Source organism: Pan troglodytes, chromosome 18 (genome assembly GCF_028858775.2).
Source record: "Pan troglodytes isolate AG18354 chromosome 18, NHGRI_mPanTro3-v2.0_pri, whole genome shotgun sequence".
Taxonomy (NCBI): Eukaryota; Metazoa; Chordata; class Mammalia; order Primates; family Hominidae; genus Pan; species Pan troglodytes.
The window spans coordinates 36,240,718-36,255,658 of NC_072416.2; the positions used below are offsets into that span (position 1 = coordinate 36,240,718).

General features: G+C 46.5%; 1 protein-coding gene across 1 annotated transcript in view; it reads right to left on the minus strand.

The window, feature by feature from the left end:
• Positions 1–6,011: 6,011 nt before the first annotated feature.
• Positions 6,012–14,941, minus strand: part of LOC134808713 (uncharacterized) — a 28,045-nt gene continuing 19,115 nt past the window's right edge. Inside the window, exons 5-7 of the mRNA XM_063796332.1 lie at positions 8,972–9,057; positions 8,055–8,120; positions 6,012–6,307 (exon numbers count right to left, since the gene is read on the minus strand). Of these exons, the coding sequence (XP_063652402.1) occupies positions 6,157–6,307; positions 8,055–8,120; positions 8,972–9,057 (303 nt within the window). The 3' untranslated portion in view covers positions 6,012–6,156. The remainder of the gene's footprint in view (positions 6,308–8,054; positions 8,121–8,971; positions 9,058–14,941) is intronic.

The following is a 14,941-nucleotide window of genomic DNA, read 5'->3' on the forward strand; positions in this document are numbered from 1 at the left end:
TGCGGTGCTGGGGGCAGGGCGGGGACAACGCACCTGCCAGGCTGAAGGGAACACGGAGCTTCCCTAATCACCTCCTCTCTCCTGCAGCTGCCAAGGTGATGGCCGGAGACCCTCGTCTCTGCAGCTCTTAATTCTCCAGTAGCCTCTCCCATGCCCTCTGCAAATGCCCGTTTGCAGGGCACTTTAACCCAATCTGAAATTGAGCCTCCAGCACCGTGACTGTGTACAGACTCTCTAGGAAACTGTCTTGGGCCAGCTGGATGAAAGCTTATTGCTGTGTGTGTGTAGTGTGTGTGTGTGGTTTTGTTTTTTCCCTGCAGAGAAAAATGCAAAGAATCTTGCCCCGGCCACAGGAAAAGGAGATTCCTGAGCAGTGTACCTTTCTTTCCTTCTTTCTTTCTTTCTTTCTTTCTTTCTTTCTTTCTTTCTTTCCTTCCTTCCTTCTTTCTTTCTCTGTCTCTCCTTCCTTCCACCCTTCTTTCTTCCTTTCTTTCTCTCTCTCCTTCTTTCTTTCTCTCTCCCTTTCTTTCTTCTCTCTTTCTCTCTCTGCTTCCTTCCTTCTTTCTTCCTTTCTTTCTCTCTCTCTCCTTCCTTCTTTCTTTCTCTCTCTCCTTCTTTACTTCTTTCTCTCTTTCTGTCCTTCCTTCCTTTCTTCCTTTCTTCCTTCGCTTTCTTTCTTTCCGTCTCTCTCTCTTTCCTTCTCTTTCTTTCTTTCTCTCTCTCTCTCCCCTTCCTTCCTTCCTCCCTCCCTCCCTTCCTTCCTTCCTTCCTTCCTTCCTTCCTTCCTTCCTTTTCTCTCTCTCTCTTTCCGGCTGGCTGGGTGGCTTGGCTGCCTTGGCTGGCTGGGTGGCTTGGCTGGCTTGGCTGTCCTGGGTGGCTGGGTAGCTTGGCTTGCCTGGCTGTCTGGCTGGCTTGGCTGCCTGGCTGGCTTTGGCTGGGTGGCTTGGCTGGCTTGGCTGGCTGGCAGGATTGGCTGGCTAGCTGGCTTGGCTGGCTTGGCTGGCTGTGTGGCTTGGCTGGCTTGGCTGGCTGGCTGGCTTGGCTCGCTGCCTGGCTGGCTTGGCTGGCTTGGCTGACTGGCTGGCTTGACTGCCTGGCTGGCTTTGGCTGGGTGGCTTGGCTGGCTTGGCTGGCTGGGTGGCTTGGCTGGCTTGGATGGCTTGGCTGGCTTGGCCAGCTTTGGTGGCTTGGCTGGCTTGGCTGGCTGGCTGACTGGGTGGCTTGGCTGGCTGGCTGGCTTGGCTGGCTTGGCTGGCTGGATGGCTTGGCTGGCTTGGCTGGCTGGCTGGCTTTGGCTGGGAGGCTTGGCTGCCTTGGCTGGCTGGGTGGCTTGGCGGGCTTGGCTGGCCTTGCTGGCTGGGTGGCTTGGCTGGCCTGGCTGGCTGGGTGGCTTGGCTGGCTTGGTTGGCTGGCAGGATTGGCTGGCTGGCTGGCTTGGCTGGCTTGGTTGGCTGTGTGGCTTGGCTGGCTTGGCTGGCTGGCTGGCTTGGCTGGCTTGGTTGGCTGTGTGGCTTGGTGGCTTGGCTGGCTGGCTGGCTTGGCTGGCTGCTTGGCTGGCTTGGCTGGCTTGGCTGGTTGGCTGGCTTGGCTGGATGGCTGGCTTTGGCTGGGTGGCTTGGCTGGCTTGGCTGGCTGGGTGGCTTGGCTGGCTTGGATGGCTTGGGCGGCTTGGCTGGCTTGGCTGGCTGGCTGACTGGGTGGCTTGCCTGGCTGGCTGGCTTGGCTGGCTGTCTGGCTGGATTGGCAGGCTTGGCTGGATGGCTGGTTTGGCTGGCTTGGCTGGCTGTGTGGCTTGGCTGGCTTGGCTGGCTGGCTGGCTTGGCTGGGTGGCTTGGCTGGCTGGGTCACTTGGCTGGCTTGGCTGGCTGGCTGGCTTTGGCTGGGTGGCTTGGCTGGCTTGGCTGGCTGGGTGACTTGGCTGGCTTGGCTGGCTTGACCGTCTGGGTGGCTTGGCTGGCTGGCTGGCTTGGCTAGCTTTGCTGGCTGGATGGCTTGGCCGGCTTGGCTGGCTCGCTGGCTGGCTTGGCTGGCTGGGTGGCTTGGCTGGCTTGGCTGGCTGGGTGGCTTGGCTGGCTGGGTGGCTTGGCTGGCTGGCTGGCTTGGCTGGCTTCGCTGGCTGGATGGCTTGGCCGGCTAGGCTGGCTGGCCGGCTTGGCTGGCTGGGTGGCTTGGCTGGCTTGACTGGCTGGCTGGCTGGGTGGCTTGGCTGGCTTGGCTCGCTGGGTGGCTTGGCTGGCTTGGGTGGCTCTGTGGCTTGGCTGGCTGGGCTGCCGGGGTGGCTTGGTTGGCTGGCTGGCTTCGCTGGCTGGGTGGCTGGCTGGCTTGTCTGGCTGGGTGGCTTGGCTGGCTTGGCTGGCTGGGTGGCTTGGGTGGCTAGGATGGCTTGGGTGGCTTTGCTGGTTGGCTGGCTTGGCTGGCTTGGCGGCTTGGGTGGCTTGGCTCGCTTGGGTGGCTTTGCTGGCTGGCTTGGCTGGCTTGGCCGGCTTGGCTGGCTTGCCTGGCTGGCTTGGCTGGCTGTGTGGCTTGGCTGTCTTGGCTGGCTTGGCTGGCTGGCTGGCTTGTCTGGCTGGCTGGCTGGCTTGGGTGGCTTGGCTGGCTGGCTGGCTTGGCTGGGTGGCTTGGCTGGCTGGGTCGCTTGGCTGGCTTGGCTGGCTGGCTGGCTTGGATGGCTTGGCTGGCTGGCTGGCTTTGACTGCGTGGCTTGGCTGGCTTGCCTGGCTGGGTTGGTTGGCTGGCTTGGATGGCTTGGCCGGCTGGGTGGCTTGGCTGGCTTGGCCGGCTGGGCCGGCCTGGCTGGCTTGGCTGGCTGGCTGGCTTGGTTGGCTTGGCTTGGCTTGGCATGTGTGGCAGCCGAGGCTGGGGCTGTGACTTCTACAGAGGTTGGCGCGACGGGGGGCATCCCTGCCCTCCCAGGGTCTGCCTGTGGGTCATGGGGAACATGGTTCGAGGCCCCTCCTGTAGGCACACAGCAGTGTGTTGCCGCGTGAGTGGTCTTGTCTGCAGGCTTTAGACTCAGCCGGGTCGTTTGTGCCACGTGGGGTCTGCACCGCCCCAGGGGCTGCATCTCTTTCAGCCACAGGATGTGCATCTTAGGGTTGCAGCAGACGGGGCTCCTGTGCCATGTGGGGTCCAACCCCTTGGCCTGAGCAAGGCAGCCAGTGGGCATTGTGCTGGTGACGACCTCCGGCCTCTGCTCCTTCCCCGGCTCTGAGTCATAAAGGCCTCCCAGTCCCACCTGGGAGCCGTGTCTCCTCTAGGAACTGCTGGGCATGGCTGCGTCCGGTCTGCCTCATTCCTGCCTCTGATGCCCACCAGTTCTTCCCCAACTCCCCCGTTCTCTATCTCCCCCTTCTCCTCCATCTCCTCCGTCTCCCCCATCCCCTCCGTCTTGCCCGTCTCCATTTCCTCCAACTCCCCCTTCTCCATGTCATGGCTGTCCAGGCTCCATCCCTCCGCAGGCTCGGTCCCCCCTTGTTCTGGGCAGGGCTCTGGGTGCCGGTCTGGTGCCAGTGCTTGGAGCCTGTGGTGCCCGTCACCCCTGCTCCACCTTGAGGAGCTGTGTCCTGTCCCACGAGGAGGTGCCCTGGGACCTCAGGCCTGCAAGCCATGGCTGGGTCCAGCTCTGCTTCATTCCTATCTGATGCCCCCTAGTTCTCCCCCATTTCCCCCTTCTCCATCTCCTCTGTGTCTCCCGTCTCATGGCTGTCCAAGCCCCATCCCCCACCCAGGCTGGGTCCCCTCGTTCTGGGAAGCCCATCTTGCCATGCCCATCCCTGCCACCCCTCAGGACAGCACTCTGGATGCTGGTCTGGTGCCAATGCTGGGAGCCTGTGGTGCCCGTCACCCCTGCTGCACCTTGAGGCGCTGTGTCCTGTCCCACAAGGAGGTGCCCAGGGACCTCAGGGCCATGGCTGGCATCGTTGCTGTGGAGTGGCTGTCACCTTTCATGGTCATCCTGCAACAGAGCTCCTGCTGCTTCTGGGTGAACCTGGGGCTGCCCCCGTGAACACTCTTGGGTCTGACACAAAGGGACCCGTGAACACTCTTGGGTCTGACATGAAGGGACCCTGTGAGAGAGGGGTGGGGTGGGCTGGGTTGCTGCGTGGGGATCGCCAAGGGGTGATGGCCACGAAATGCCGGGGACCCAAGATTGTCATTCGCAGAGGGTGAGGTGGGGATGCCAGAGGCGCCTCTGCCTGGAACACCCTGGCTTCTGTCCTAGCAGGACGCTGGATGCTGGCCACGGTGAGGATGATGCAGGTGCTTTTCTTGTGGGGTCCCTGGCCCACCTCACACGTGAGCTCTCAGGGAAATGGACCCCCAGAACACGTGGAGGGCACGACCGCTGGGCTCAGGGTCTCCCTGCAGCGCTGCCGTCCACGAGGACCCCCCACTTCTCCAGCAAAGGCGTGGGTGTGCACGCCCGGCCCTGGCACAGCCCAGAGCATCTGGGGCCGTGGCTGGGGAAGGACGGGGTGCTTGGGGAATGCAGTGGGTATGGGGATGTCAGAGGACACTCGGGCTGTGCAGGAGCCTCACCAGGGATGTGGGTGGGGGACGCTGTCTTTCGTTTCACAGCCCCAGGGAGGCTTCTGATGTCTCAGCCTTGAACCCTAATTGGGGGGCTCCTAGTGTCAGTGTGGGAAGCTGAGGGTCCCAGTCAGAGGTGAACCCCTCACTTCTGGCCCCTCACTCCCATGACCATGGGCTCCAGCTCATAGGTGTGTGTGAGGGGTGTCCTGAGGTGGTGTGGGGCAGACATGCTCTCCCAGATGGGCTCCCCGGAGCTTGGGGCAGGGTGGGCCCTGCAGGCCGTGGCTCCCAGTGTCACTTCCCTGCAGCAGCCACAGTCAGACTCTCCGGCCCTGCACCTGTCCTGTTGTTGGGGACCCTGACCCTTCGCAGACCCAGGTGGGGGCATCCGGGAATTCAGGGGAGCACCTGGTGACAGAGGACACCTTGGGGGCAGCAGCCATTTCCCTGGGAGGTGCGGCCAGTCTACCCACTGCCTGGAGCCTGCACCGTCTCTCCTCAGGGGTCATGGGACCACCCTGTGCGTCCATCTCCTTCACAGCCACAGCTGCCAGTAGATTAATGGGGTGTGTGTGTTGCTCTTGGGGTGGTCCCGGCCCGGCCCGGCCCTGCCCTCCCCACCAAGTGCCCAGGGCCGCCCTGACCGCCTGTGCCCTGCCCTGTAGATGCTGCCACCTCCCTTTCCTGGGGGAGCATTTTGTCTTGTGTGAGGATGGGGTCATTCCCATGGTCACCACCTGTGACCCTCCCCTGCCTGCAGAGGGAACAGAGCTGGGCCTGGGCTTATCCATGTCGGGTGCCCCTGGGGGACCTGGGGGCTCGTGGCCTCCCCTGCACACAGGGCTCCTCCTGGCGGGGCCTCCGAACCCCCTCATTTAGGTGTCGCTGCACGTGGCTCCCAGGTGTGGACGTCCCCACTCTGGCGAGGGCTCCTTCCTTCTGGGGTCGTTTGTGGAATGTGGCCTGGGTCCGTGGCTCTGGGAGGGAACAGCCCAAGGGTGGGGCCCCCCTGGCTGGGGAGGAGGCCCCGCAGAGAGGCCCAGCCTGCATCCCGATGCATCTGGCGTGGCCGCGGTCCCCCTCCAGTGCTGACGTTTGTAAATCCTGAAAGGAGCCATGCTGTGGCTGAGGGAGCCAAGCCCGTGACTGAAAAGTCCTCCAAACATTCATTCAAAAATACAAGTGTGATCGCCAGAAACGCTTTTGTACATTTACACAAAACATTCATACAGGCCGTGGCGGAGGCTCCTGTCTAGGACTGGCGAGGCGCCCAGGAGCCGCCGGTCACCCTTGTGCCCACACAGACCCTTTCCAGAAAGACGCAGGCCCCGGAACTGAGGCCGGGTCAAGTCGGGAACGGCAAGTGCCGGAGGGTGTCAGTGTGGGAACCTGTCCTGTTCACGAGTGGCCCTACGTGTCCCCCGGGCACAGAGCTCTAGGCAGGTCCAGCCACGAACCCACAGCAGCAATCAACACGCTTCTGTGAATAAATAAAAATTTATCATTCCATGCAAACGCACTCATTTTCCACAAAAGACAACAGTTTTTACACAAGCGGCGGTGTCCCAGTGGTGGCTGTGGCACGTGTGGAGCGGCCCTGCGGCGGTGTTCTCATGGGTGCCGTCACAGTGGCTCCAGGTCCTCATCCCCGCATGCATACTCGTACAGGTCCACGGCGCCCAGGGGTGAGGGCACCTCGAAGAAGGGCCTCTGGGCCAGCAGGGACCGCAGCGCACTCAGCTTCTGCTCCACAGGTCTGAGCTCGGCCTCGAACCTGCAACGAGGGGATGGTGAAGACGTGGACAGCGGCGTGGAGCAGGCCCTGGGCCCTGTTTTCCGAGAAACGCAGGCTGCTCCGCAGCCAACCTCCAGCACGAGAAAGTCCCCTGAGCCGACCTTGAGCTCCAGCCGCTGACCCAGCAACAGGCTCCTGGCTGAGAAAGCCGGCTCCACCAACGCTCCTGGGGGAGGGGCCAGCGGTGCAGGTGAAAACCCACCCAGGACGGGACGGAGCCCCAGGCATGAGGTGCACAGAGAGGAACCGGGCGGGCTCGTCTTTTCCCCAAAGCGACACGACGGTGACTCTCAGAGGGCAGCCTCTGAGCTGCAAAGGGTCTGTGTTTACACGACTGGGTCATGGTGTCCACACAGGATTGGAGAACAAACGGGACCACGGTTTGGACAAATTCTCCCAAAGCACAGAAGCTCCTAGTGGAGGCCACCACTTCCATTCTGACCAGAACACATAGCAGTGCGAGGACTGGACGCGCACCTTCCGTTAAGGTCTCGGCAGTGACATCGGGCGCTACTCCGGGGAAACCAGCGCAGCCACCGACAACACAGAGTCTCATAGAGATCCTGCGGGGACACCTCTGCTTTCCAAGATGCCCCCCACAGCCTGGCACTGAGCTCCCACTGCCGGAGCAGGCATAGACACAGTGAAGGCAGTCAACCCCAGTGTGGTGCTGGCCACTGGTCAGGTGTGGAGCAGAGGTGACAGACGGTGGTGGGGACAGGTGCACACCCATCCAGGTTATGTCTGGGGGACACAGCTGCCTCAGGGTGTCTGGCAGGAGAAGGCAGACTGGGAAGTTCTGGGGGAGTGGGGACCCAGAGGTGGGCTGCCAGGTCAGAGCCACTGTGCAAATAACTGACCACAAGGAGGACAGACACACAGGACAGACGGCCCAGGGTAAGAAATTTCCTCAGGAAAGGCTCTGGTAGAGGAATCACAGTTAGATGAACCAAAGCTTCAAATTCTACATTTTCATATATATATATATATACACACAACTTTAGCAATAAAAAACAAGTAGACTTTAATACTCGTATACTTTATAATTCATTTTGGAACTGCCTCATTCTCCCTTTAGCTGGTCACTGTGCACCTCGTGTTCTCAGTCTCTCCACCAAAAAAAAATTTTCCTCAGGAAAGGCTCTGAGAGAGGAATCGTAGTTAGATGAACTAAAACTTCAAATTCTAAATATATATATATATATATATATATATATATATATATTTATTTAGCAGTAAAAACAAGTAGACTTTAATACTCTTATACTTTATAATTCATTTAGGAAAAGAAGGAACACCTTTGCAGCTACTCCTGCTAAGTAACCAAGAGTTTTTTCAATACTAATCTTCACAATTCATATTCAAATACTAAGAATCCCTAATCCCTTTAAAAATACATTTGTATTTCCAATAATTTGATATAGGCTCTCAAAAAGTCATTACATTTTGAGGGTAAAATCGAAACAACCTAAACATTAATGCCAAGTAATGAATATAATAGTTCACACATATTAAACAGTTAATTCATATGTGTAATACATTGTTATATATATATTTATACACAAAAACAAACATGTATGTGTATAAAATCTCAACAAATCCGATAAGAATTATTAGAACTAGTAATTAGACACTGTTGTTCTACTTCTGTAACCCATGATCTTAAACCATTATAGAATAAACCTTAAAAGCAATCATTATTTTCAAAGACAATTTTGAAACTTGCCTTGTGCGAGTTAGTAAATAACTGTGCTCCTTGGTTTCCTCATCTGTTACATGGGTAGAACCTACACTGTTACATAAAGATTAGAGCAGTTAATAGATAGAATATTTTAGTATTTATAGATCTAGAATATAAAAAGGAATTAATAAGTTTTAAGGAGAAAAATTAAGGGAAAAATAGTCTCATTTTCAAGCCTACTAAACATAAAATGTTTCTTACATTTAATTTATACATGCAGGGTAGGTCACTATACTAAAAATAAAGCACATTTAATTTGAAATTTTAGAAAGGGTAGATTGTTCTTATTTAGAGAATTGCAATACATTTTAATTTGTGAGCAGGAGGTCATGGTGTTATTTAGAAACAGTGACAAGAAACTTTTTTTGGCTATTATAAATGGAAATGGAAAAAAAGAAAGAAAAGCCAAGAGTAGTCATTTGACTCCAACAAGTAGTTTTTAAAAACTATTTCATTTGATTATCAGCTTCAATTTCAAAGGTTATATATCTGACAAACAAAACACAAAGGAAAAGCTTGATAATTAACAAAAAACTCTATAGTATTTCCTTTTTTTCATCTTTTTCCAGGTCAGATTCTTACAAGCACCGGGAAATTCGTGTTTATTTAAGATTTAATGACAATGTTAATGCCACTGTCAATCTGTATTCTTTATCTAGAAAGGCAAATCTGATTTACATTAACCTGAACACCTTAATAACTAATTAAAATCTCAGCCTTCTGGCTAAGTTCTTAGACATTTATTCTGTTTAACTCAGCAACAAAATATTATTAGTCACTTTCTTTTGAGAAAGGTGAGTCTAATTTATTGGTACTATTAGGGCATTTTATAATCTGCAACCTAATTAGCCTTAACAAAGTATTTTGTACTCAGCATGACTCAAATATTTTACTGAACTTACTGAAAAATAATGCTGCCATTGCATTTCCACTCTAATATACTGCAGTGATTTTGTGTTTGCACATATTTGTCCATGTCATATGTTTGCTTGAAAGAATGTAAAACAAAGAATGCATATAGATTATTAAAGAAATCCTCCCAAATTTGTTCACATATATTAGATCCTAAAACTAAATAGGTGTTTTTTTTCTGAATTGAAATAGATTAACAGAACATATTAACTGAAATAACTGTCATATTATTTATAATTCTTACCAGACACATGCAATTGAGCCTATGACCGAGGATGAAGACTCTATAAAGGACATCGCTCAAGTATACAATATGATTTTCTTTAATTTTGATCTGAAAGACTTGTTAATAGAAAGACTGAAGTTCTGTCAAACAAATTGATTACATTTCTACTGGATTTTGGAAATATGTAGCATCTGTGATAAAGTACTTAATCATCACTTATTGTCTTTAGTGTACAATTTATTATATCTCTATTTTTATACCCCTCAAAGTATTTGCAAAATTAATAGAACTTTCTTAAGAATACAGTGACTGTCCTCAAAATCCACTTAAAATTGATAGCCTCGAATTTATATTTCATCTACTCTTCCAAAATAATTATTGTATTGTTGGTTTTAAATCTAACATCTCACTATTTTCTATTTTATCATATGCTTTTCTGATGCATTTTTTTTCTGCTTTATGTTGATTTTTATGATCTTTTTTTTCTTTATTAGGTTTTAGGTGTAACTCTTTTTATTTTTGTAGTTACTTCATAGTTCATAATATGCAGCTTTAACTTATCACAGTCTACCTTCAAATGATATTACATCACTCAGACTGATTTGTGAGTACAGAGAGACTGGACAGGGACATATATGATGAATCAGAAGCACCTGACTCTTTTAAAAGGCTCACTAATCTTAGTAAAATAAACCCATACAGAAAATTCTTTTATTTTAAGGTGAGTAAACATGCACACACATGGCCCTTCAAGGTCATTCTGTCAGTCAGCCTTAATCCAACCCATGAGATACCAATTTGCCAGTTTATGATCATTGCCATAGAACAGTTTTTTTATTTTAAATTCTAAGTTTAAACTGAAGATTCAATGGAGGTGGAACTAGTTTTCTTTTTGAGCAAGAAAATAACTCAATTAAATGTACTATGTCTCAAAATATGCAGTATACACACCATCATGAAAATGAGACAAGAGTAAATAAATTATGACATCTAGAAAATTAGGTAAGACACTGTTCAATAATGAGGCAAAATAGGATGTGAATGTCACCTACGCTATCAAATAGAGAGAAATGTGGGGTTTCACTGAATAAATCTGAGGTTGAATGTATAGAACATTATTTCAAATATGTCTTGATTTGTATCTAAACTTATATCCTATAAAATCATGCAGAATATGAGGAGTCATTATCTAATTTTAAGTAGGAAAAATATGAATCAGTACTAATAATAAAAACTAATAATTTACTCAATGCCAGGCAATGTTTCTAGTGTTTTACATTTTCAGAAAACAATTATGAGATAACTGTGAAGAAAACAATTCTTCACTTTTCAAGAAAGAAAACCAAAGTAATGAGAAACTAAGTAAGTGGCCCACCCAAGGTCGTATAGTTAAGAAATGACTAAGTTGTAGACCTTATAGACCTTAACATATTTTATTTGTTTGCTTGTTTTGAGATGGCATCTCGCTCTGTCGCCCAGGCTGGAGTGCAGTGGCACGATCTCGGCTCACTGCAAGCTCTGCCTCCTGGGTTCATGCCATTCTCCTGCCTCAGTCTCCCAAGTAGCTGGGACTACAGGCATCCACCACCACTCTCGGCTAATTTTTTTGTGTTTTTAGTAGAGACAGGGTTTCATCATATTAGCCAGAATGGTCTCGATCTCCTGACCTCGTGATCCATCTGCCTCGGCCTCCCAAAGTGCTGGGATTACAGGCATGAGCCACCACACCCAGGAGACCTTAACATGTTTTTAAGTAAAATGTATTATTTTTCATGTGTAATGTTTGCTCTGTCTCTCATATATACATAAAAATATAAATATAATCATGAAGAGAATTATAATAGCCAACTTTATATTTCAGAGATATTGGCTTGGCATTGCCTTCAGCAGGTATTTCGACATTAGCCTCTGGAGTGGAGTTGGGGACAGGTTGATTTCAATGTTTCAAAAATATATGAGAACTGTGAACCTATGTTAGTGGATTGCCTATTCGTGACTTCTAGTTGAACACTATCAAAATTGACAACTAAAAAAAAAATGAAATGAGAGAAAATGTTTATAGCACTTAAGAGGATAAATTAGTTTCTTTATGTCTAGATTTTATATTAAATAAAGAGCTTTCAGGAAAAGTAAATGACAGTTAATGATTTTGATTATAATCAGTCAGATTTTTTCCATATTTGAGCAAAAATTGTAATTGACTTATCCACTGCTTTCAGTGTAGATTAGCTGAATCATCTAACTTATGTCATCTCTTATAAAAATATTGATTGAGATGAAAAATGAATACATGATTTATTTATCTTAAAACAGTTCTATGTTGATAATATAAAAAATACTGACAGTTTCATCTAAAATATGTTTGGATAAGCTACATTATATATGATTCATATCTTATGTATAATTTTTATATGATATTTGATTTGGTTCATACACAAAGGAACAAATGTTTCTATGTAAGAAAGTTATTTTGCTTATTACAGAATTTAAAACTAAAATGATTCTTCCACAATGGCCATTTAACAATTTAAATTTAGGAAACATCTGGCATGTTCAATTGAGTATTTACTTTGCATAATTGTGTTCCATATCTTAATGCATTCCCTTTAGCAGTTTCTTTCAGCAAGCAACACATGTAAACTTGTTTCTCGCTAAATATTTTTTATTTTAGCAAAGTTTTAGACCTAGAGATTTAAAGAAAAATTGCAAAGATGTTACAAAGATGAACTCTTGAACCGAATCTTTTATTTTTAAGCATGCAAAACGGTGTGGTTTTTTAAAACCCTGAAGACATAAATGTACAACTGAGAACCCAAAGAAAATTGGACTGTTTTGTTTTGTGATTATCAAAACAATGTCTGAAAAATAAAATCCTTTAGTTTCCTTTCATTTTTCCTGAGAGAATATAAACTGTGTTGTGATGTCAAACTCATTCTGAGTTTAGATGCCCCATGGGCAAATCGTTTTGTCTAATTAAAACAAAATGAAGACAAATCTCTTACACATAAATCTTTGATGCTGGGAAATGTAGCTTCATGTTTTTAAAGCCTTCACAGAAGACAAAGTACCTCTCAATCTTGTAACTCTACTTTTTATAGCTACCTAAAATAATTATTAAGGCATATTTGATATACTGTAATCAATATATATTTGTGTTTTGTTTAATAATTGGGATCCTTTGGACCGTTTGCTGCAAATATCCTATATTTAAAAAAAACTTTGTCTAAATATATCATGCAGAAAAATATTTATACCTAAAAATATAAACTCCATTAACAAAAATTGTTCAGCAAAACTCTATTAATTCAATACACTGTATGGTTAATTTTTGTAGCCAATTTTTCCTTTTCTTCTCTCTAATGATGTGATGTTCTTCAATGTCTTCTGAAAACTTGAGCATAGGAAGTTGGAAGTGTATAAAGCAAAACAAATAGTAAGGAGAGAATTTAGAATGCCAATTTTTGAAGGGGAAATATAAATTTTACAACTCTTAGTTTGCATTTTAAATTTATATTATCTGTATTTAAGTATTTAAGTTGATTTTCACCAGTGTGTTAGTGTGTTTGTGTTGTTGTAAAACAAATATAAGACTGGGTCATTTATAAAGAAAATAGATTTATTTGGCCCTTGGTTCTGCAGATTGTACACAATGCATAGTGTCAGCATCTGCTTGTGGTGAGGGCCTCAGGAAGATTACAATCATGGCAGAATTTGAAGGGGAGCCAGCATGTCATAGGGCAAGAGAGGGAGCGAGAGAGAGAGAGGGAAGGTGCCACACTCTTAAACAACTAGATCTCCTGTAAACTCTTTACCACTCATTACCCAGGGGAGGGAACCAAACCATTCATGAGGGATTTGCCCCCATGACCTAATACCTCCCACTAGGCCCCACATACAACAATACAGGTCACATTTTAATATGAGATTTGGAGGGGATAAAACATCCAAACCATATCAACTGTTCACTGCTAACTACTAAATCAAAGAATTAATTTTTTACAGGCAATGTATTTTTTTTTTCTTCATTCAAAAGAAAAATACTTGACTGGACCTTATGAGGAGAAAATGTTAATCTCTTGCAGTTTTTAATTAAATAAAATAATTTGAGGCTATTTTTGCAAATTAAGGCCATTAAGAAGGACTCTAGACTATAAAAAGATTCCAGACATTTTCTATAAACATATTTCATTTTATATATATGTATATATATATATAGTTGTTATCATAGTAGATTTACACCATTGCCATCTGGAAGTAATTCCCTTATTCAACACAGAAGGATTTCTCATCCTTCTCCTAAATATTTTCTTCTAGCTCAGAGTGCCTGTGGCCAAAAACAAGAGATTTTAAAACAACAACAAAAACAAAAACTTCTGCTATCCCCATATGGGTTATCTTTCTTTTGTAGTCTTCTTTTTACTTGAGTTAAAATATTTCCTTTGAATTCAGACTGACAAAGATATTGAAGGACATCGAATGTCGTTTAGAGCACTGTTCCTGCGCCTGTTTTCACTAGATCAATAGTGGAGGTGACTGGAGATATTGGAAGAAAGAAATAAACTAGGGTAGCTCATATCACCCATTCCATGTTTTTTGTCTTTAGGATGTCCCAGCCTGCAGTGAAAATGAATTCTGTTCTGCCTCTGCTATGCGGTAAATTTAGCAATAAAGTTTCTGCTCTGTGCCCTGTACTGGAGTGTAGTGTAGGAAAATCCCTGTTGCTAAGCACCACGCCAACAACACCATGAGCTACAGAGCTCACATGTTTATTTCATTATGCTTTACTTCTGTTTTTTGTTGTTGTTGTTGTTTTGAGATGGAGTCTGGCTCTGTAGCCCAGGCTGGAGTGCCATGGCGCGATCTCGGCTCACTGCAAGCTCCGCCTACCTGGTTCACGCCATTCTCCTGCCTCAGCCTCTGAAGTAGCTGGGACTACAGGCGCCCACCACCACGCCCAGCTAATTTTGTATATTTTTATTAGAGACGGGGTTTCACCATGTTAGCCAGAATGGTCTCGATCTCCTGAGCTCGTGATCCACCTGCCTCGGCCTCCCAAAGTTCATTATGCTTTATTTCTATGTCTATCTTGAATTGTTTCATATTCAGAGAAAACAGGAAGGTAAGTTGTTAACATTCTTCATTGCAACAAATTTTTAGAACTAATTCTATATTGAGGAATGTCTTACATTTTAACCAAAACCTTTTGATAAATTACAAAGTTGCTGAATATATCTAGATCTAAATCTTAAACTATATCTATAGCTATTATATAGATGTATATGATTTATCAAGAGCTATTATCTGGAATATATACTTGATTCCTTTTACAGTTTTCATAATGTAACCAGAAAATGACCCTTGAGATCCTTGAGAGTGATTATATAAACATACCCTTGATTTGCTATCTCCTGCCTAATTATCACAGTTAAAATTTTGGTATCAAAAATGGAGCAAAGACAATAAGACTTGTAAAGCAGCAGACCTTACAAAATGTTAAAAACAATTTTATTTACATAGTACATCCACACAGACCTAATTATATGTATTAAACCTAATGTTCAACATTATTAGCAAGTCAGAGAATTTAGAAAAATCAGACATAATTTTAGATAAAATAAATATTAATACTAGTCATTAATATAATCCCTGTTTGATAAAATGACTATATGAAAATAACTGCCCTCAAATTATTTTCAGCTCACATATTTTTAATGAAAGGAGATGGTGGCTGGAG